This window comes from Sprattus sprattus (assembly GCF_963457725.1).
Source record: "Sprattus sprattus genome assembly, chromosome: 11".
Classification (NCBI taxonomy): domain Eukaryota; kingdom Metazoa; phylum Chordata; class Actinopteri; order Clupeiformes; family Clupeidae; genus Sprattus; species Sprattus sprattus.
The window spans coordinates 18212389-18235227 of NC_137909.1; the positions used below are offsets into that span (position 1 = coordinate 18212389).

General features: G+C 39.5%; 1 protein-coding gene across 1 annotated transcript; it reads left to right on the forward strand.

Moving 5' to 3' along the window:
• Positions 1-1700: 1700 nt before the first annotated feature.
• On the forward strand, positions 1701-8365 carry LOC308372339 (interferon-induced protein 44-like; the record flags this gene model as incomplete). The annotated part of the gene is made up of 9 exons (XM_080847496.1): positions 1701-1749; positions 4667-4936; positions 5023-5077; positions 5638-5661; positions 5752-5965; positions 6338-6487; positions 6672-6849; positions 7066-7166; positions 8189-8365. The coding sequence occupies 9 exons, from the start codon at positions 1701-1703 to the stop codon at positions 8363-8365; spliced, it is 1218 nt and encodes a 405-aa protein (XP_080703622.1).
• Positions 8366-22839: the final 14474 nt, after the last annotated feature.

A 22839-nucleotide genomic window follows, 5' to 3' on the forward strand; every position in this document is an offset into this window, starting at 1 on the left:
TAGTCGTTCGTCTGAGTCCCTTTGACTTTCGATTCGAGGATTTCCGAGAAGACATTTCTGAGAGACGTATAAAAATGCCACTTTGCCACTTTGGTCGAGGCCCATCAGATAACACCTAGCATATAAAGTAACTCATTGTTGGAGAATGTGCTGATTTCAGGTGTTGTAAAATGGTGCGGCTCCTTTAGAATAATTCACACATGAATGAGATTCACATCTTATAGGTATTCCGTTTTAATTTCACAAGTGTAAAACATTTCGCTCAAACTTATAGCCTATAAAAACACTAATAGTGGCTTAGTTTTCAGTAGGAGATATGGCTGCATTGGCGTTGTTAGAGGATATTGATACATAACAATAATAATAATATTGATACTCATACAAGAATGGTAGGAAGTGTGCAATTAGGCTAGAAGAGCAAGTTAAGGGAAAAGAGCAAGTTAAGGGATAGACATAAACACCTGACACATAAAACCTGACACTAGACTTTGATTTTTCTTTTATGTAATTCTACACCTGGCAGCACAAATTGTCCCTACTCTTACAGGGCATTTTAACTCCTGGACTCTGTATACCATAGTGCTATTTGTTTTGTCACAGGGGACACTTCCAGGACCCACCATTGTAATTAATACAAGAATGTTGGTTGGTTCCCTCTAGCAGACAGGAAGGAAAAAGACTGTCTTTTATTTGTTTATAAAGCCTTATCGGGGAAATTGCCTTATTATCTCATGTCACTTTTAAAAATAAAAGCCATCTGTCATATCACACGGTCACAGAGCCTCATCTACCTCGAAATCCCCCTTATCAAAACTAATAGGTAAACTACCTTTAAGTTATTTGCTTCCCATAAATGGAACACTGTTGAAGAGGACTTGAAACTAGTGTTTGTCTGTCTGTTTTAGATGCTAAGGATGTGCCTCAGTGCTGTTGTTTTTGTATTTTTTTTTTTACTTGTTTTTTATTTTTTTATTTCTGAGTTGTATAATGTGTTTTGTTTATTTATTTGTGTCTGTTTTGTTTTGTTATGGTTTGTGTATTTATTGTTCATCTGTATTATGCAAACTCAACCAGGGCATTGCTGCAAAAGAGCTCTGTGCTTAGTCAATTCTCACTGAATGAATAATGATGATGATGATGATGATGATGATGATGAATACATGGTTAAACTGTTATCACTAGTAACACCTTGCTAGCTCACTGTTTCCCCATTGAACTGGCCTAAGGTTTCCCCTGAATCGGATCGTGGACGGTATTTAATATACTTCTGACAATTAATTTGACAAATATAAAAGGAACAGTTACATCAACGACACCATGTAAGGCTTTGCTAAATTGAGCAATAATGTGTAGGGCAAGTAGAGCGCGCACAGAGAGAAGCTGTTGTGTAAGGGAGTGTACATTGGAATTTTAGCGCACCAAGTTTTTCTTTGCGGGAGAGTAAAACATCTCTACAATATATAATTGTGTGCGTGCAAAAAAACGTATTTTTCCCTGCTCAAAGTTGACAACTGCCTGTTTAGGAATGAGGCACAATAATAATGCCATAAATATCGACTGCCTCGAAGATGTAGCAAGGTAGTAAACTCTTTATCTTACTGCATTTCTGTTATCAGTAGTCGTCCGTCTGGGTCCCTTTCACTTTTGATTTCTCATAATAGGATTTCCGAGTCGTATAAAAACGCCCGTGAAACTAGGTGATGACAGTGGTTGAAGTGGATGAAGGTGGTCGACTGTCGCTGGGAGAGAGTAAGTTCTAGGACAAAACAAGGTAGCCTATGTTATAAATAAAATAATAATACCTTATAGTCAAGCTTCTTCGTCTGGAAACATTGATTATTTGTTTGTAACCAGAGTCTGTATCTGCCCTCTTCTGGTATTTTACTGGGGATTAAGTAAAAATAAAAGCAGGTATCTTGTGAATAATATGTCGGTACAAATTGTGGGTACAATACTAAAAAAAAGTAGCCTGGATACCAGCCCAAACCCCGCCCACAACATTTTTGTTCTGGGAGATTTGGTCTGGCTTTTAGCTAGTTGGGAGACAATATCAGTTTTCAGCAAAACGATCTGACCAATGAAATTGTCAGAGCGGGCTTTATACGATGATGGACAGATGATCAACCAACGCTTGAGTTGAATTAACCGGTAGATTTGAAACAGTACGAAGATGGCGGCGTCTCGGCCTGTTAGTGGGAAATATTTTATGTGAATTAAGCTATCTACACGACTTTTTAAATGTCTAAATTGACTCGGTTAGTTGTGTATGTGCAACACGAATGTTGCAGAGTATTGTTTGTCTTAACTAAAGCTCTCTAGACCATTATTGTAAGGTTATCGCTAAAGCTTAGACCAAAAATCCATTGAAACACATAGTAGCTATAGCTAGCCTCACTGCTAATAAGTATAACAGGAGCAAGCATATCTCACAGATATTGAAGGCGCATTCGTTTTGAAAGAGGAACAGAGAAACGCGATTAAGGCATTTGTCGATTGAAAAGATGTTTTTGCCGTCCTTCCTATCCTATGGGATCAGGTAAAAGTTCAGATGGTCATACTACGTTGCTCTAATTGGTTCTAGGTATCCAATTCAGCGAAGAGGCATTTTCTTTCCTGGTTCGTTGAAACACGCCCCATAATGGCCCAAACACAGCCCAATGGGTCAGGATCAGACTCATATTCTGACTAGAATTATGAGTATGACATCGTCAGGCTAAAAAAAAAGAGCTTCAATGTATAACTGGCTAAAAGCCGACAGTAACTTACACATTTCCGGTGGAAACTAGAGTAAGAGTGAACAGTATGTAGAAAACCTTTTTCAGGTGTGTTTGTATAGGCAACTAGTTGTGGTATACTCTCTAAATTAATGTTGATGGTAGATGTGAAGGAAAGGTAACACACCTGTCCTTCGCACCCCCCGGCTATGTGTTAGGCTATATAATTCAGTGGTCCTAGCAAAATCTTGCGAAATGTCATTGTTAGCTGTATTTTGTATGCCTCCTAGGTAGGCTGCTCTATAGTGTTAGACCTCTTTTCGAGTGGTTTTTAATCTTTTGAAGAAATTCTGCTTTCACTTATGAAGACAGTGGGCTTGTCTTAGCTGCTTTGAATGAGCTACTTTTAGTGTTTATGGCCTATTCAGTAGGCTATGAGGCGCGGGCGCCTCTGGAACTTTGCTTTCATTTTAAAATGTTATAATTGTAATTTTGTTATCAGATAATAATATTCCTCCATCTTCACAGAAGCAATCATGGGAGGAGATAATTCAAAACCAGGTATGTTATGAATAAGATAATTATACCTTATAGTTAGGCTACTCTGTCTGAAAATATTAAAGCATCACTAGTTCTCTTAAACATTACTGTTAATATAACTGACTATTTCAGAGTGAGTGTGAGTTAGAGTGTGTGTGTGTGTGTGTGTGTGTGTGTGTGTGTGTGTGTGTGTGTCTGTCTGTCTGTCTGTCTGTCTGTCTGTCTGTCTGTCTGTCTGTCTGTCTGTCTGTGTTCTGTCTGTCTGTGTTCTATGACTTGGAATAACAACCCACTTTATACATTGTATGGATCAGTGGCAATCTCTCAGTATTTCTGTTATAGAACTTAACATTCCGTATCACATAATATTTTGAAAACTGGCATGAATTTAATCACAATTTCAAATCAATTACATATCACTGCAGAGATATTTTAGTTAGTTACACAAAATAATAAAGGTTGTATTCAGAATTTGTCAGTATGCCTTTAACAAGACCTCTTGATTAGTGTCTGATTTTGAGCTTGCAGAGGCAAACTCCTATAAAGACAAATGTAACAAGGCAATGATGCAAAAAAAAAGTAGTTTTTTTTATCTCTTAAAGAATTTCTGCTTTCACTTATGAAGACAGTGGGCTTGACTTAGCTTTATTGAATGAACTTTGAATCTGTGTGTGAGATTATCGGGCTACTTTTAGTGTGTTTATGGCTTATTCGGCAGTCCAGGCTATTCTCATTTGTAGTTCCACGTTGGTGAAATGAACTGCCTAGCACTACCAGAGCAGGGGCGTCCCTCTCTACCTTTAAGAAGCTCTTGAAGACCCAACTCTTTAGAGAGCACCTCCTATCCTAACTGGCACCTCGACTAGTGCTTTACTTGCAACATTCCCGCACTCTTTTTTCTTTCTTTAATACATCTAATGTAAGGTAGTATTTATTGTTACAACAGGTTCTATTGCTCGTAGCTTGACTGTTCCCTCCCTTGCACGTGGCTTTGGACAAAAGCGTCTGCTCAATGACTAAATGTAAATGTAATGTTATTCAGTAGGCAGTGAGGCCTTTGGAACTTCACAGAAGCAATCATGGGATTATTTCATACAAAACCATATTAGACTTTTTGAAATTGTAATTTTGTGTAAGATAATAATATTCTTCCATCTTCACAGAAGCAATCAGGGAAATACCTATAATAAAACCAGGTATGTTTTGAAAAAGATAATTATACCTTACAGTTAGGCTACTCTTTCTAAAAAATATTAAAGCATCACTAGTTCTCTTAAACATGAATGTTAATATAACTGGACTATTTTAACAAAAAACATGCCACAACAACATTCGATTAGTTTGTAACTTTAGGTTTTTCAGAAGCAACAGCTGATTTCTTGTTTTAAAGAATCTGACTTTCTGGTTCCCAGTGTTTACATCGCAGCTGCAGGACAAGAGAGTGAAATTAAAGGAGAACATTGTGTTCCATTGTACTGCCAACAACCTTGAGGATGTAAATGTCGTATGGGTGAAGGATGGACAGGCGTTGTGTCACGGAGGCAGGATCAGCATTTGGAAGGGTTTGACAGAAGTAAGCCTGACCATCGAAGGTGCCAAGGGAGAAGATGAGGGAGACTACAGCGTAAGGCTCGTCAAAGGTCCACACAGTATCTCACGCTCAGTTAAAGTCACTCTTCTTGGTAAGTTGTGGTGACAGACTCTAAATTTGCTTTTAATACATAGCTATATAAAAGTAAATATGTTTATACTTCAATCCCCTCTTAAGTTCTGTATGAGTATACGAGGGTTGCCACCTTCTATGTGGAGAGAGAAGGTAGACTGTATGGTAAGTAGAGTATACGGTCCTACTAGATGTGACTTTTGTGTGTGTTACAGAGTATGACCAGGTTTGGCGGTCTGTAGAATGGGGGTGAATACCAGTTTCTTTCATTTACAGTTTCCTTTTCTCATTTGTGTTTGCTAGTTTCCTTACACTTGACATACTTACCCATTAGTACTGAGTGCTGAATACTGAATACTGAATATCACGGAAGGGATCAGGAATATTCAACACAAACCAGCTGGCATGTCATATTTTATAGAGCAGTGCTCTTTGCTTGCACAAAATACAACCTCAGCTCTGTAGAGAAGTGAGAGAGAGATTTGAGAATACAAATTATGCCATAATCATTATAAATAAATGGCTTTAAAAGAAATGTTCTGCTTCTTTTTACAGGAAAGAGGGGGGCATCAAGAGCAAGTAAGAGGGCCTCACACTCAAAACTCTGACTTGAATTATGAATTTCATCAATAATCATTATAAATAAATGCAAAAACATTGCTATGCCATAATCATTATAAATAAATGGCTTTAAAATAAATGTTCTGCTTCTTTTTACAGGAAAGAGGGGGGCATCAAGAGCAAGTAAGAGGGCCTCACACTCAAAACTATGACTTGAATTATAAATGGCATCAATAATCATTATAAATAAAAGCAAAAACATTGCTTTAACAGGGAAAAGGAAGAAGAGGAAGAAGATTCCATCAAGGGAAGATTAGAGAAACACAAACTCAAAAACCCACAGGTAGAACACCTGAACTTCCTGCTGCATGGCCCTGTGGGGTCTGGGAAGTCCAGCATCGTCAACTCCATCCAAAGCATCTTCAAGAACAGAGTGGAAGTTGGGGCGCTGGTCGCTACACACGCTGGCAAAAGTTTCACGAAAGCTGTGAGTAATAAGCAATTAAGGGGGAGTTGAATGGTTATCACATTATGTGGTACTTCCGAATGTACAGCACATCATTTTCAATGATTTTGTAAATGTTTCACTTTTAAAAGTGTAAACCATTACTACTATTTTTACATCCCTCTAGTTGTCTGTCAAGTCTGTGCTCTCAAGAATAAAATCTCTGTAATGGTAAATAAAGAGGCTCACACCAAGATACAGTATATACTTTTACCAATCAACGACGTTGCTTCAGGGGTACAGAAAGAAAGGGTGTAACAGCATTAACAGCCTTTTGCTAAGGTGAAGGACTGCCCCCATATATTTATTTAATCTTATTTTTTGTCATTTGATTTTTGCTGTATTACCTTTCAGTACAACGCCTATCAAATTAAAAACAGCGACAACAAAGCTTTGCCGTATGTATTCAGTGACATCATGGGTCTGGAGAGTGAAGAAATGAAAGGGTCGCATCCTGATGACATCATCAGTATCTTAAAAGGACATGTCAGAACGGGTACCAGGGTATGATGAAAGCACACACATTTAAATAATTATAATGATACAAATTGTTTGACTTATTCTGCATGCATGCAAGTTCAGTGAATGATCAGCTTAGCTTTCCACACACCCACACATGGGTGAATACATACACACTCACACATACACACACTCATTAACGGACTGCATGTTGCTTGCTGGTGTTCAGTTTCATTCTAGTGATCCATTGCCAGAGTCTGACTTGCATTACAACAAAGACCCTAAGCCTAGTGATATGATTCATTGTCTGATCAGCGTGCTCCCAGCTGATAAAATAACTCTGATGGGGGAGAAGAATAATCTTTTTAAAAAGATGGGTGACATCAGAAAGAGAGCCACTGGCATGGGTAAGATTAACTTCATTATCTAATAGAACTGTCAAAATTAGCATGTTATTATTTTTTAAATGAACAGTTATAGTTATGTCTGGTAACGTGTGTGTGTGTGTGTGTGTGTGTGTGGTGTGTGTGTGTGTGTGTGTGTGTGTGTGTGTGTGTGTGTGTGTGTGTGTGTGTGTGTGTGTGGTGGGTGGGTGTGTGTGTGTGTGTGTGTTGGATCTACAGATATCCCTCAGATGATTTTCATGACCCATGTGGACTCGGCCTGTCCTCTAGTAAAGGGTGATCTGCAGCGCGTCTATTCAAGCAAAAATATAAAGAAGAAAGTATGTTGTTTTGGTTGAAAATATATGTGTGTCTGTATTTGTGCATTTGTACTGTTTGTGTATTTGTGCAAATGTGTGTGTGTTTGGGTTTGTGTAAGACCTTTATGATCATATTCATGTACAAAATCATGTCTCACTATAGCCTGGATACCAGCCCGAACCCCGCCCACAAAATTTGTGAGGGAAGTTCGGTCTGGCTCTGTGCCGTTGGGGAGAGAGTATCAGAAGGCAGGATTCTGTCGTACCAATCAAATTGTCAGGGCGGGCTTTATACGATGATGGACAGATGACCAACCAACGCTTGAGTTGAATTAACAATAGATTAGAAATCGTAGCAAGATGGCGGCGTCTCGGGAGCCTGTTAGTGGGACATATTTGATGTGATTTAAGCTATCTACACGACTTTATGTCTACATTGACTCGGTTAGTTGTGTATGTGCAACACGAATGTTACCTAGGATTGTAGGTCTTTACTGAAGCACTTTAGACCATTATTGATAGGTTATTGCTAACGCTTAGACCAAAAATCCATTGAAACACATAGTAGCTAGCTAGCCTCGCTGCTAATAAGTATAACGTGAGCAGGCATATCTCACAGATATTGACAGCGCATTCATTTTGAAAGAGGAACATAGAAACGCGATCAAGGCATTTGTCGATCGAAAATATGTTTTTGCCGTCCTTCCTACGGGATCCAGTAAAAGTTTTAATGTATCAGATGGTCATACTACGTTGCTCTGATTGGTTGTAGGTATTCAATTGAGCGAAGAGGCATTTTGTTCCCTGGTTCGTTAAACACGCCCCATAATCACAGCCCAATGGGTCAGTATCACACTCATATTCTGACTAGAATTATGAGTATGACATCGTCAGGCTAGTCTCACTATGTGCACTGACTGTATTTGAACTCCTTTGGTTGCTGTCGGGTTATTATCTACTTCAAGAAAAAAAATTCAATTAACCTGGACGTATGAATATTCAAATATAAAATGTAAGAACATTGTGTATGTGTGTGTGTTCAGATGCAGGAGTGCAGTAACTTGACGGGTATTCCCATGAACTGCATCTTTCCAGTGAAGAACTACTATGAGGAGATCAAACTGGACGGGAACATTGACAGCTTGTTACTGGATGCTCTGGAAAGTGTTGTAAACCATGCTGAAAGCTATGTGGATCGCCTTTACAATCCTAGATATTGAGACCATTAACCAAGATAGCATAACATGTCATTATTTGTTGAATTAGGAAGAAATAAGAAATGGGACATCAGAAACTATTAGGAGACTATAATAACTCTGATTTAGCCTCCCTTTGTTGATCTTCAATAAAAGCATTACTACTCAACAAATCTCAGGACTCAGAATCTTCTTGAAGATAATTTATTTCATAATTAGTTGAAGAAATTATCCACAACAGAACTAAGAGTGGATAAGGACTTCGCAGTATGTGTTACTGAAAGATGATAATGTAAGGTCAATGAGGAATGAGTGTAGTTTTTGATAATCAAACCCACAACACTGTTTCACAGGTTCAACCCCTTTAATACTCTAAATAAGCTACATCAAGTGTGAAATACAGTGCTGTGAAAAAGTATTTGCCCCCTTCCCAATGTCTTCTACTTAAGTGTGCGTATTTGTCACACTTAAATGTTTCAGATCATCAAACTAATTTGAATGTTAGACAAAGAGAACCTGAGTAAACACCAAATACAGTTTTTATATGGTGATGTCATTTATTAAAGGAAAAAAGCTATCCGTCGCCATGTGGCCCTATGTGAAAAAAGTAATTGCCCACTTAGTTACTAAATCAACAAATTAACTACATTTAATTGATAATTCGGTTCAATTTTACTAGACACACCCATGCTAAAGGTCTAAAAAAGCAGTACATGATTCCACGATCTAAAGCAATTCCTACACAGATGAGAAATAAAGTAATTGACATTTATCAGTCTGGAAAGGGTAACAAAGCCATTTCTACGTTTTTTGGGACTCCAGCGAAACCATGGTGAGAGCCATTATCTACAAATTGAGGAAATTTGGAAAAGTAGTGAGTAGTATCTTCCCAAGAGTGGCCGGGCCAACCAAAATTCCTCCAAGAGCGCATCAACAACTCATTCAGGTTCCCAGACTAACATCAAAAAAACCGCAGGCCTCACTTGCCCCAGCTAAGGTCAGTGTTCACGATTCCACAATAAGAAAGAGACTGGGTAGATATGGCATCCATGGGAGAGTTGCAAGGCAAAAACATGCATGATTACTGCCAGCCCTGTTGAATCTAAACAGCACTTAAATAGAATTTGTCTGACAATGTGAAGTAGGCTAGATCTTGATCACCCCATTTTGGAATAAGATATTGTGGACTAGGGAGTCAAAAGTGGAACTTTTTCGAAGACAAACACAGTATTCCACAATAAGAACATCATACCAACAGTCAAACAAGGTGGTGGTAGGTGTGATGGTCTGGGGCTGCTTTGCTGCTTCAGGACCTGGGCGACTTGCCATAATTGATGGAACCATGAATTCCCTTTACCAGAAAATCCTGAAGGAAAACATCCGGCCATCAGTCCGTGACCTAAAGCTCAATTGCAGTTAAGTAATGCTGCAGGACAATGATTCGAAGCATACAAGCAAGTCCACCCAAGCCTGGGTGCCATCCGTTTTGTACGCGCTCCACTGATTGCTGCCTTATCGCTGAACAAACGGTCTGGGATTGCGCCATCCAGTTTGGTCTGGTTATGACGATATTCGGTCAGAATATGGCAGAGCGCGGTGATTGGTCCCTTCCATATGCACCCCAGCGGGAAGGCTTCTCACTATCATAAACATGGCCGATGCAGAAGCCGAAACAAGTTCTAGCTTGATCGAGCAGGCGATTTCGTCTGTTCTCGCTAATTTAGACGGAATTTCAGAGCTAAAACGTGCGCAAAATAAGGCACTGAAAGCTTTTCTTTCCGGGAAAGACGTTCTCGCCCTGCTACCAACTGTTTTTGGAAAGAGTTTGATTTACCAACTTGTGCCTCTCGTATGCAAGAAACTTGCCCCCGCCCAGCGCGCCCCACATGGTTCACCTCATTACGTGACATCATAACCAGACCAAATCGGGTGGAGCGATCCTAGACCGTTTCTTCAGCAAGAAGGCAGCAATCAGTGGAGCGTGTACAAAACGGATGGCACCCAGGCTAAGTCCACCTCTGAATGGCTCAAAAGAAACAAAATAAAGGTTCTGAAGCGGCCTAGTCAAAGTCCTGACTGAAAATCCGATTGTGATGCTGTGGCATGACCTTGAACAGCAGTTCATGAAAACCCTCCAATGTAGCTGAATTCAAACAATTCTGCAAAGTAAAGTGGGCCAAAAATTCTCCACAGTGATGTAAAAGACCCTTTGCCAGTTATCGCAAATGTTTGATTGCAGTTGTTGCTGCCAAAGGTGGCACAACCAGTTATAAGGTTTAGGGGAGGCATTACTTTTTCACATAGGTGATGTAGGTTTTGAATACCTTTTTAAAGCTGAATTTTGCGTTTACTCACGTTGTCTTTGGATGATATAAAAACAAAGGGGGCAAATACTTTTCAACAGCACTGTATCAGGGGAATCCCTTGAACTCCAAAGCAGTTTGTTTGTTTACTGGCCTCTACTATTCTCAAGCACCGTGAGCAGAAACAGGATGGAGAAAGAACTGAGAGAGTTCCAGTGCCAACCACTCATTACAGTTTTTTTTTTACAATTGCTAAAACACATTTCTTGAAACAGTCACTCATTTTCTCTAAACTCTAAACACAAAACCTCATCTTCAAGCACTATTTACAAAACCTCTGAATCCTCTAGCAAAATGAAACTTTCGCCTCAAAACAGTTTTACCTGTGCTCAAAATCAAACACTGCTCTCAAATCATAAACAAAGTGTTCAAAAACATATAAACTTTCAAGCAGTCAGTAAACAATACACCAAAAAATAGAAAAACATTGTTCAAAACATATAGTTCTCAGGGAGAAGTAAAACATTTTTTTTTATCTCAAATCAAATTTCATATTTATCTATCAGTCTTTTGTTGAATGAAAACATGTTCTCTCATAGTAGCTATACAAATGTATCAGAAATTACTACTCTGCTTTGCTCTTATTTGTGTTGGTTGGTTGGTTTCTCCTTCTTGTACCCCTATAGTATTGTACTCACAACTCACTCTTGTTTTTTGTTGATATGAACCTGCAACCAGTCAAACTCTATTGAGCAGCCAGTACTGTTACTGTACCAAATAGAAAGCACAATCTTCAGGGCCATACAATTTGTATTTGATTGTTGCCACCAGGCCCGGTCCGGCGCTATTCTGGGCCCGGGTGCAACATCGCACAGCCAGCCCCCCCCCCCCCCCCGCAAAAAAAAAAACCTAGCCTAAATCCGATCAATTAAACAACACAACTGAACTGAAAGCATGCAGCCGCAGCGGACTGTCTTGATTCCCCATTGTCCTACCTTAAAACTGTATGCGTCGTGTCTTGGCCGCAGCAAATCTTGCGATTATGTCACTGTAATCCACTTGTCTTGCCGTGCGGTTTTCGATGGACAACACAGCCAACGCAGACAATCTAGTGGATGCGCCAACATCTGTCTCAGGGCCCGTATCCTCTGCCGTTTGTCTACTAGGCCTACTCAGCCAAGATGTATAAATTCTCTTCGCATTTTCTGCCTCCTTTTTTGTACCTTCGTTTTTTTGTTGCGCAAAAACTCAGTGCAGTTCATGCTCCCAAAGGTTGCGCGTGTTGTCATGAGCCTGCCATTTGCTTGGCAGATAGAAAGCTGTTTCCCTAACAGAAAGTCTGAAGCTTGAAGTTCTTTTCAAACCTTTGCTTGGGTAGCACTGTTAAACTGAGCAGACAAGCAGACTACATTTTAGTAATCTCATCACGTAACATTCGTTTTCTAAAAACAATCACATAGTATTGCATATTTTACTGTGGTAGAAAATACGTTAGCTTAATGCAAACGTATATGGGAAATCCTATAGACACCGTGCTAGGTATTAGCATCAATTAATTCACGTTAATGTTTTTGTATGAGCCTGACATTTGCTCTGCAGATAGATAACAGCTTCCCTAACAGAAAGTCTGAAGCTTGAAGTTCTGGAAGCACTGTAAAACTGAGTAGACATGCAGAATATTTTAGTAACCTCATCTCGTAACATTCGTTGATAGAATGCAGGCTGCGAGGCTCGCGTAAGTCTAACTAACCAGCCTGCGTCGCGATTTTCCCACGGGGGGAGGGGGGTGTGATACATGTGTTTTGATACATTTTTAAAAAAATAAATCGCTGACAGCCAATAGGGAGATTGCGTTGCACAGGCCACAGGGTCAACTTGTGCTGTTAGAGACACACTCGGTATATCAGAAAGGATCAAAGAGAACGGGCCCCCCTCCACACGGGCCCGGGTGCAATTGCTCCCGTTGCTACCCCTTCAGAACCGGGCCTGGTTGCCACGAGTGTTTACCAGTATGGATGACATATGCATTGGAATGCAGAATGTGTTTTGAGACTGAGAATGTGTTTAGAGTTTTGCTGAAAAGTCTAACTGAGATCTGCAAATTGTGTTTTACCCTGTGAAATAGTTTAAGGTATTGACAACAGACTGCCCAATTAGCTACATGAGTTCAGGCAACTGAGAACTTTGTTCAGCCAATGGGTTGTAGTGTTTAAGCAATCGTAAAAAAAAAAGAAGCAAAAATGAGGTGTTTTAATCAAATATATGTCAAAGTGCTCGAAAAAGGGCCAGGGACATCAAGCCTGTAACCGTCCATCTTCGGTAGAGTTTTTGTCCATGGATGGAGCAAAATGGCTCTGTAGCGCCCCCTAGAACATTGCAAAAAAACCTGCACATTGGGGTTATTTTGGCGAAGCTTGACGGAATTCGGTACACGCCTTCATCATGCATGGACGCACCAAAAAGTCTCTTGACGCCATGGTGGCAGGTCCACAGGAAGTCGGCCATTTTGAGTGGAAGATGCGTTTTGACGGCGTTTGCACACCTCGCATCTGATCGAACTCCTCCAACAGCTTTAATGGTAACGCCTTGAAATGTGGCCCAGCTACTCTTCAGCCATGGGCGACTAAAAGTTATATTGGATTTTCTCATTAGTCGGAAGGTGTGGGCGTGGCAGACCCTCAAACTTTGCCAACTTGTTAGTGCTTGCCACAAAACACAAAGGGCCTGATTTACTAACAGGATTGCGCCCATTTCTGGCGTAAAATAGCGGTCGTAAACATAAAACGGTATTTTCTAAGGGGCCGCAGCGCATATTAACGCCTGTGGGTGTGAACAGGGGAGGTAACGTGGAGGTGGGTGGTAACGTAGGCGTGTGAGGCGCAATTTACATGGGAGGAGACAAGGTAAGTGCGCCTAATGATGTCATGCGTGGTATTTACTAAACTGCCTGTCGAGCGCACGTCTCCAATTTGCAGGATAATTCTCCGCCTCATAAAAGCACGTCTTAACAAGGAAGCGCATTTCCACTGAGTCTGAATAGGTTGATATGGCAGCAGTAATAAGAGCAAGGCGAAGACATAGACAGAGGCAGCGCACAGAAATAATTTTTTCAACTCGTATAACACTTTTTCAATTAAGCGAACCAGAAATCATTAGACGGTACAGGTTAACCAGCCACGCAATACTTCAATTACTGGACCAGATCAGAGACGACATCTAACCCTCCAACCGGAGATAACATTCCATTCAATCAGTTGGTAAACATTGCAAATATTGGCACCGGATCATTTCAAACAGTTATAGTATCAGCAGTTGATATATCTCAGCCTTCACAAATATTCACACAGGTACTCGAAGCATTGCTATGGCGCACTGGTCAATACATTTCCCCACTGCCACAGCTGAAATTATAGACATCAAACAGGACTTTTTTTGAAATCGCAAACTTTCCGAACGTAATATGAACCATTGATTGCACCCACGTCCATATATATTGTAGTGAACCCATGTCCCTTGTAGAAATAATGAATCTCGCCATGTACACATCTTGTTATAATAGACAGTTTATGCATTAATGCCACCAATAGCATATTCTTTATAATCGTGTTCTTTTAAACATCTTGCTGTAGCTGATGGCGGGCAGAACAACAATATAGCAGCACATTGAATCAGGTTCAGTGATATATATATCTATCTCCAATTCGCTGAAGCTTCATTTTCTCTTCCTAAATAAATACCACGGAAAATGCGGAAAAACACCGTGCGTTAATGTGCGAACGCAGTTTAAGCAGCGGTCGAAATGTTAGTAAATCAGGCCCTATATAGGGCGGAGTAAACACAGTTTGCCCAGCGCAGATCTGGTTTGATAAATACCAAGTAAAATGCGCAAAAACACTGTGCGTTAATTTGCGAACGCAGATTAAGAAGCACTGGCATATTAGTAAATCAGGCCCAAAGTGTCTTATAACTCAATCGCATGTATGTCAAAGTGCTCGAAAAATTACCAAATTTGCCAGGTACATCAAGCCTGTAACGGTCCATCTTCGGTAAAGTTTTAGTCCATGGATGGAGCAAAATGGCTCTGTATCGCCCCCTAGAACAATGCAAAAAACCCTGCGCATTGGGGTTATTTTGGCGTAGCTTGACGGAATTCGGTACATGTCGTCATCATCCTTGGACGCACTAAAAAGTCTCTTGACGCCATGGTGGCAGGTCCACAGGAAGTCAGCCCTTTTGATTGGAAGATGCATTTTGACGGCGTTTGCACACCTCGTATCTGATCGAACTCCTCCGACAAATTTAATGGTAACGCCTTGATATGTGGTCAGGTTACTCTTCAGCCATGGGCGACTAAAACTTATACAAGATTTTCTCATTAGTCGGAAGGTGTGGGCGTGGCAGACCCTCAAACTTTGACAACTTGTTAGTGCTTGCCACAAAACACAAAGGGCCTCATTCTCGACCTTTTTCTGTAATTCTTCAGAAATGTTTCTTACACGACTTCGCAAAAACAACGTAAGAGAAACGCTTCCGCTGCATTCCCGCACGCTTGAAAATGTGTTCATAAGCAGCCGAAGTCTTCTCAGCTGGGTTCCTTCCGATTAGCTTCTTAGATTGATGCGCATTCTCATGAAAGTGGATTTGCATACATACACGCCCTGCCAGCTCCTTATTAGGAGACGCAATTTTAGAAACGTGTGCTGTCGCAATCTCCCGAATCCACCTCGTAACAGGTGTTCATTAATAAGGTGGAGATATTGTATAACGTTGAACGTCCGAAGTCCGTAAAAAACATTTAAGTAGTCACTTTTTTTTTTATCGAAAAATAGGCACCATAGGTGTGAAGACCGGTCCCAAGTACGAGTATAAGTTATAGTCCGTCCTGTCGTTCGAAATGGCCACCATAGGGGTGAAGACTGGCCACCAGTAGTAGTATAAATTGCAATAAATTCATGCCTTAGTTCTTAGAGATTGAGCTTAGTGTTTATTTATTTATTCACTTACATTTGCAGTGTTCATGTCATTCACAATCAGTCTCTTAGCAGACGCGGCCTTTGTCCAAAGTGACGTACAAGGGAGAGAACAGTCAAGCTACGAGCCATATAGACCCAGTGTAACAATAAACACTACCTCGTATAATTATGACTATAAATGTGAAACGTAATTGTTAATGATACAAATATTCTCGTATTTATTATTATCATAATTATTTTAATCCGAGGATGTCTGTAGAGTTGACGTGAACGCAATCACCAACGGGTTCTCACAAATTCGCCCGTTAACCCTTTTACTGTAATACGGAGTTTTTTCAAATGTCATTCCTCAACGCGATTCCTCAAATAACCACAAGATGGCCCGTGGAATCCCATTTGAGAAGATTCCGGTAGAGTTACGACTGCTATTTCGAGTTCTGAAAGTTGTCTGAAGTTCAGAAGAAAGCACAGAAGAAAAAAATAACGAGAATGCAAATGTTTTCATAAATGTTTCCGAAGTGGAGTTCCTTCTGAAATCCTTCGGAAAGTCTTCCCAACTGCTGTCGAGAATGAGGCCCAAAGTGTCTTATAACTCAATCGCATGTATGTCAAAGTGCTCGAAAAATTACCAAATTTGCCAGGGACATCAAGCCTGTAACGCAGTGGTGGCTGCTGGTCTTTTAAAGAGAGGAAGCTCATTTTTGGCCTAAATCAACTTCATTGAGTGCATGTTCATTGCTCTTTTCATGCCTTTTATATGCCCTGTCAAAGTTAGACAGATCCCCAAAACCAAATGTTGACCAGACAACACATCCCTGAGATGGTTTTATCAAGATGCATGGCCAACAGTACATTTTCTTTGTCACAGCACTTCCAGTCAGCCAGCTAACTTTGTCATACCAGGAGAGCTGAAAAGACCTTTAACTTTTCCCTACTTTTTGCACCAAATCAATCTTAGGTGTTGATCTGCACCGCTGTTTAATTCTAAGTTTCTCCTTGTAAGGAAGACTATCAAATGGCTTCGCCAAAATCAGGTCGACGATATTAGCATTGTCTGCCATTGTGTGCACCTTATTAGCTGGCTAGTTCACTCCGACCTAGCCAAAAGTATGAATGAACGAACTAACGAAACGATATTAAACTCGAACAGTCGGAAAGTATGTTTAACTTAAAGAAGGAAATACGATGAATGTTGTTTATTTACAGTGTAAGAAATTAATAATGGAAGCAATTTCGCCAAGCAAATATCAAGAAATGGGTTGTAGTTTGTCGTAAAACTTCACTTGCAAAATCCGCGATGGGACTGACCTCCCAGGTGTTCAAGTGACTGTGTATATCTCAAAATATCTGTCAATCAAAAAGTGATTCAGCCTTTCGACTGATCCTCCAATCATCACGAGGAAGCCCAGCGTCCAGGCTAGCCCAGGCCAGCCCACTGCTCCATCCACCCCCAGAGACACTGAGCGTCCGGGGGCGGTACAAATCTGGGCATTTATTCAATGACCGTTGAGTTTCGAGGCAATGAAAAAAACATGCAGTCTCATTCAAGTGAATGGACGCTCGGCTTCTACGGTCAAATGCATTGACATTACGGGAATGTATGAGAAGTTAACAAAATCGAGTCAGTCTAGGATAAGATTCTGATCGAACTCGTCTTCGACATGAACGTATTCTAAAGGCCGAATTATGCTCTGTTTTAGACGTAACGCGTAAGCACGTAATTTACACAAGGAACTTGTTTTAGACAAGTTTTGATTTAAGGTTCGTTTTAGACGCAGAGCCGTGTTGCAAGGCTTGTGAGCCGTGTTGCATGTTGCAAAGCAAATTGACGCCAGAAGATTTATTTTTGAGTTAAGTAAGCCTATTTATTGCAGCAGGACAAAAGAAAAAAACTTACCGGAGCATGAAAGTGTAGTGGGCGAAAGGCTTGATGTTATGAATACATGTGTTACACAAAATACAAATGTTGGCAATTCAGTACCAGTGGCGAAAAAGACAGCACATGACGCAAAAGTTCGTTTATTGACATCTTTTAATGACTGCGACAGGCTTTAAAACGATGTGTTTATGAGTTACATTATTCAAAGATGAGGTGGTAAACGGCGAGAGAATCTCATCATGTTGTCAATGCTTGTAACTACAATGGTGCTGGCCACAAGGTAACGGCAGGTTACTGTTAACTTTTGTATATGAGTAGACCAGGCTCATTCTATCAAACTCACTGGTGCAATTGATGGATTCACGTCAATATGAACTCAATGAAAGATATCGCCATGACTCACAAGTGGCGGAAAATGAATATGAAAGTACCTTTGTTCGTGAATGACCACATTCTCTCCAAACAATCGCGGGTGAGAGTGGGATATTCGCGGTAATTTGAGCGTCCTTATAAGTATTTAAAGAGGATTTGTAAAGGAGTTCATGTCTTCGGACCTCTTCTGTTATGTTTGTTCCTAATCCATAAGAAAAGGCTTGTGAGACGGTCTGCAGGGTATTCATGATTTAAAAAAATATCTGGGTCTAAAAAAGACTGTATCCTATTAACCCGGAAACGTGAGACTCTGTGAAAGGCTGTGGTAGCCGGCCAATCAAAGCCTTTGCGAGCTGTGTAGGGCCGTAGTGTTTTAGTCGCATAGTCAGGAATTTTGGGCGACGCACTTAAGCACGTAAGGGGGGGTATTTTACCGCGCAAGGGGGGGTTGTGTATCTTACGTGGTTACGCGTTACGTCTAAAACAGAGCATAATTCGGCCTTAACGCATTTGTAGTCAATGAAATGTTACAGTACATATTTGACAATTTAATTTTCGACATTTTAGGGGAAGCTGAGCTTCCCTTGCAGTCTTAGAGAAATCGCCTCTGCTGTAACGGTCCATCTTCGGTAATGTTTTTGTCCATGGATAGAGCAAAATGGCTCTGTAGCGCCCCCTAGAACATTGCAAAAAACCCTGCGCATTGGGGTTGTGAGCGTGGCAGACCCTCAAACTTTGCCAACTTGCCAGTGCTTGCCACAAAACACAAAGTCTCTTATAACTCTTGCGTACATTGTTTGATCCAGAGAAAATGTCTTAGGGTGGACGCTGGATCCAGCCCGAACGTGTACAAATGCCTGACTGATATCACCTATAGCGCCACCTGTTGGTGGTTGGAAACTTCACTGTTTCCACACCTCTTTATTTGACCTGTTTTAACAAACTACATTGCAAAAGAAAAATATACCAAAACAATCCACAAAAAAGTAGTACACAAAACATTACATAACCAAATTATCAAATTTTATCACAAATAATTCCTTTACAATTTTTTTAAATTGCTAAAACACATTCTTGAAACAGTCACTCATTTTCTCTAAACTCTAAACACAAAACCTCATCTTCAAGCACTATTTACAAAACCTCTGAATCCTCTTGCAAAATGAAACTTTCGCCTCAAAACAGTTTTACCTGTGCTCAAAATCAAACACTGCTCTCAAATCATAAACAAAGTGTTCAAAATGATATACACTTTCAAGCAGTCAGTAAACAATACACCAAAAAATAGAAAACACATTGTTCAAAACATATAGTTCTCAAGGAGAAGTACATTTTTTTTTACCTCAAAACAAATTTCATATTTATCTATCTTTGACTTTTGTTGAATGAAAACATGTTCTCTCATAGAAGCTATACAAATGTATCAGAAATTACTACTCTGCTTTGCTCTAATTTGTGTTGGTTCTTTCTCCTTCTTGTACCCCTATAGTACTGTACCCTGCATCTCACTACTCACAACTCACTCTTGTTCTTTGTTGATATGAACCTAAAACCAGTCAAAATCTATTGAGCAATCAGTACTGTTACTGTACCAAATAGAAAGCACAATGTTCAGGGCCATACAACTTGTTTACAGTATTGTCCTTATACAGCCTACAATGCACTGTAGGCCTACTACAGTATACACTAACACAGTAAAAGGGACACAAATCAAAGGAGTAAACGTGGTGTTTACTTGTCCTCCTCCCCTCACATTGTTTCTTCTATTCATTCTCAGACTTTATCCTTCCCACCTTCAACAACCTGCTCCCTAAACTGGCTCATATTGGTTGTGTCACATCATTTGATACAAGTTACTGTAAATCAATTTTGAGTGGTTGTCTTTAATCAATGACATTTGTCCTTATTTTGTATTTGATTGTTGCCACTTGTGTTTACCAGTATGGATGACATGTGAATTAGATTGCAGAATGTGTTTTGAGACTCAGAATGTGTTTAGAGTTTTGCTGAAAAGTCTAAGTGAGACCTGCAAATTGTGTTTTACCATGAGAAATAGTTTAAGGTATTGACAACAGACTGCACAATTAGCTTCATGAGTTCAGGCAACTGAGAACTTTGTTCAGCCTGTGGGTTTTAGTGTTTTAGCAATTGTAAAAAACTGTAATACATAAAAATGAAACACAAACCAATGTACACACACAAAACACATAAAAACACACAAACACACTGACGACCATGACTCATTCTGTGCCAAAACCTACTGAACAGTTCAGCGGTCATATTTTGTAACGCTTTGCGTTACGTCTAGTTTGTGATACATTTGTATAGCTACTATGATAAAACATGTTTTCATTCATCAAAAGTCAATGATAGATAAATATGAAATTAGTTTTGAGGTAAAAACAATTTACTTCTCCCTGAGAACTATATGTTTTGAACAATGTGTTTTCTATTTTTTGGTGTATCGTTTACTGACTGCTTGAAAGTGTACATCATTTTGAACACTTTGTTTATGATTTGAGAGCAGTGTTTGATCACAGGTAATACTGTTTTGAGGCGAAAGTTTCATTTTGCAAGAGGATTCAGAGGTTTTGTAAATAGTGCTTGAAGATGAGGTTTTGTGTTTAGAGTTTAGAGAAAATGAGTGACTGTTTCAAAAAATGTGTTTTTAGCAATTGTTAAAAAACTGTAAACAAGTTGCATGGCCCTGAACATTGTGCTTTCTATTTGGTACAGTAACAGTACTGACTGCTCAATAGATTTTGACTGGTTGCCGGTTCATATCAACAAAGAACAAGAGTGAGTTGTGAGTAGTGAGATGCAGGGTACAGTACTATAGGGGTACAAGAAGGAGAAAGAACCAACACAAATTAGAGCAAAGCAGAGTAGTAATGTCTGATACATTTGTATAGCTACTATGAGAGAACATGTTTTCATTCATCAAAAGACAATATAAGGAAAATATGAAATTTGTTTTGAGATTAAAAAAAATGTACTTCTCCCTGAGAACTATATATTTTGAACAATGTGTTTTCTATTTTTTGGTGTATTGTTTACTGACTGCTTGAAAGTGTATATCATTTTGATCACTTTGTTTATGATTGATGAGTTATGATTGATGAGTTTCATTTTGCAAGAGGATTCAGAGGTTTTGTAAATAGTGCTTGAAGATGAGGTTTTGTGTTTAGAGTTTAGAGAAAATGAGTGACTGTTTCAAGAAATGTGTTTTAGCAATTGTAAAAAACTGTAAATGATCTTACATATAGAGTGTACACAATTAATTCGCTATAGTCTATCATTTTAAACCAATTTGTCAATCTGGCAAACCTAGATTATATTGCGCAGTTAATCTTACTGCCCAGGCTATTGCTCTTAAGTCACCTAACTGAGCGAAGATTTTTATAAGAATTAAGAACATTCAGCATTTTTTAAGTATTCCTACTACGTAATAAGATGTTTGCATAATAATAAAAACAAAAATATTTTTTTGCTAATAAATACAGTTATTGTGTATCTATTTATATACTGAAGACTACATCATATACAGTATAATAAATAGGTTGTCTATATGCACCTACATGCACGACATCCCTCAAAAACAGCATTTGCCACCCCTCCTGCCGCCGCCGCCGAAATCTCCCGGATTTTGCTACTCAAATGTTGGCAGGTATGCTCTGTGAGTGTGTGTGTGTGTGTGTATCTGTGCACACACACACACAAAGGGGCGGGGCCATTTGAAGCACGACTTTTGCCTGACGGACAATGACATTAAAAGGCAGATCAGATGGTCTAGTGGTAGAATCCGACAGAAAAAAAAATATAACATTTACATTTAGTCATTTAGGCAGTGCGTCGCCCCAAGCGCCCTTATGGACAAGCCGCCCCTACAGAAACAGGTTGTGTATGTGCGTGTGTGTGTGCTCGCTCGCACATTCTGTCTGTGAGAATCAGAAATCCTATAAGAGAAGAATATTATTTCTAAAGAAAAAGATGTAATAATGTCAACAATATCAACAGAAATATAAACACATAAACATTTCATATAGAATACTGTTTATTGTTTCAACTTATACATCAATACCAATGGATTGCCAGTTTGGAACTGCTGTGTACCTTGTCACCCTTGCTATCCTAACTTAAATCAGCATGCACCATAACAGCGAAACATAACTAAATATAAACCCCTGGCCTACACATCCCCATCCCCACAATACTGTCATACAATTATTCTACCCCATACTTTATGCTTAAATTTTCCTAGAATGTAAACAATTGTCATTCCTTTTCTACTTACCCTTGTAATAGTAACCCTATAAGAACACTGTATACCCACTTAGCTGTTTTGTATGTATCATGTATATATCATATGATGTTTGTATGTATTATGTACTGTATATTTACCCCTTGCATGCTGTGTACATTTACCCCATGTATGGTGTGTACATTTACCACTTCTATGCTAGCATGCTCATCATGCTGCATGTATGATTTCTTCTCCTATGTTCCTGATTGTTTGCCTTCCCCTTCTGCCCCAGAACCCTAGAAATGGCCTTGTTACCCTTTCCAGACTGATAGACCCTTTGTTACCCTTTCCAAACTTTGTTTGACCTCTGTTTTGGAATTTATTTAGATCATCGCATCATACTGCTTTTTTTTTTTTTTTTTTTTTACATTTTAGCCTACTTCAAATTGCCAGACAGGTTCTATTTAAGTGCTGTTTAGATTCAACAGGGCTGGCAGTAATCATGCATGGGTGTGTCTAGTAAAATTGAACCAAATTATCAAATACATTTGGTTAATTGGTTGATTTAGGAACAATTGGGCAATTACTTAATTTTTCACATAGGGCCAGGTGGGTTTGGATAGCTTTTTTCCTTCAATACATTACATCTTCATTTAAAAAAAATGTATTTTGTGTTTACACAGGTTATCTTTGTCTAATATTAAAATTCACTTTGTGGAATACTGCTT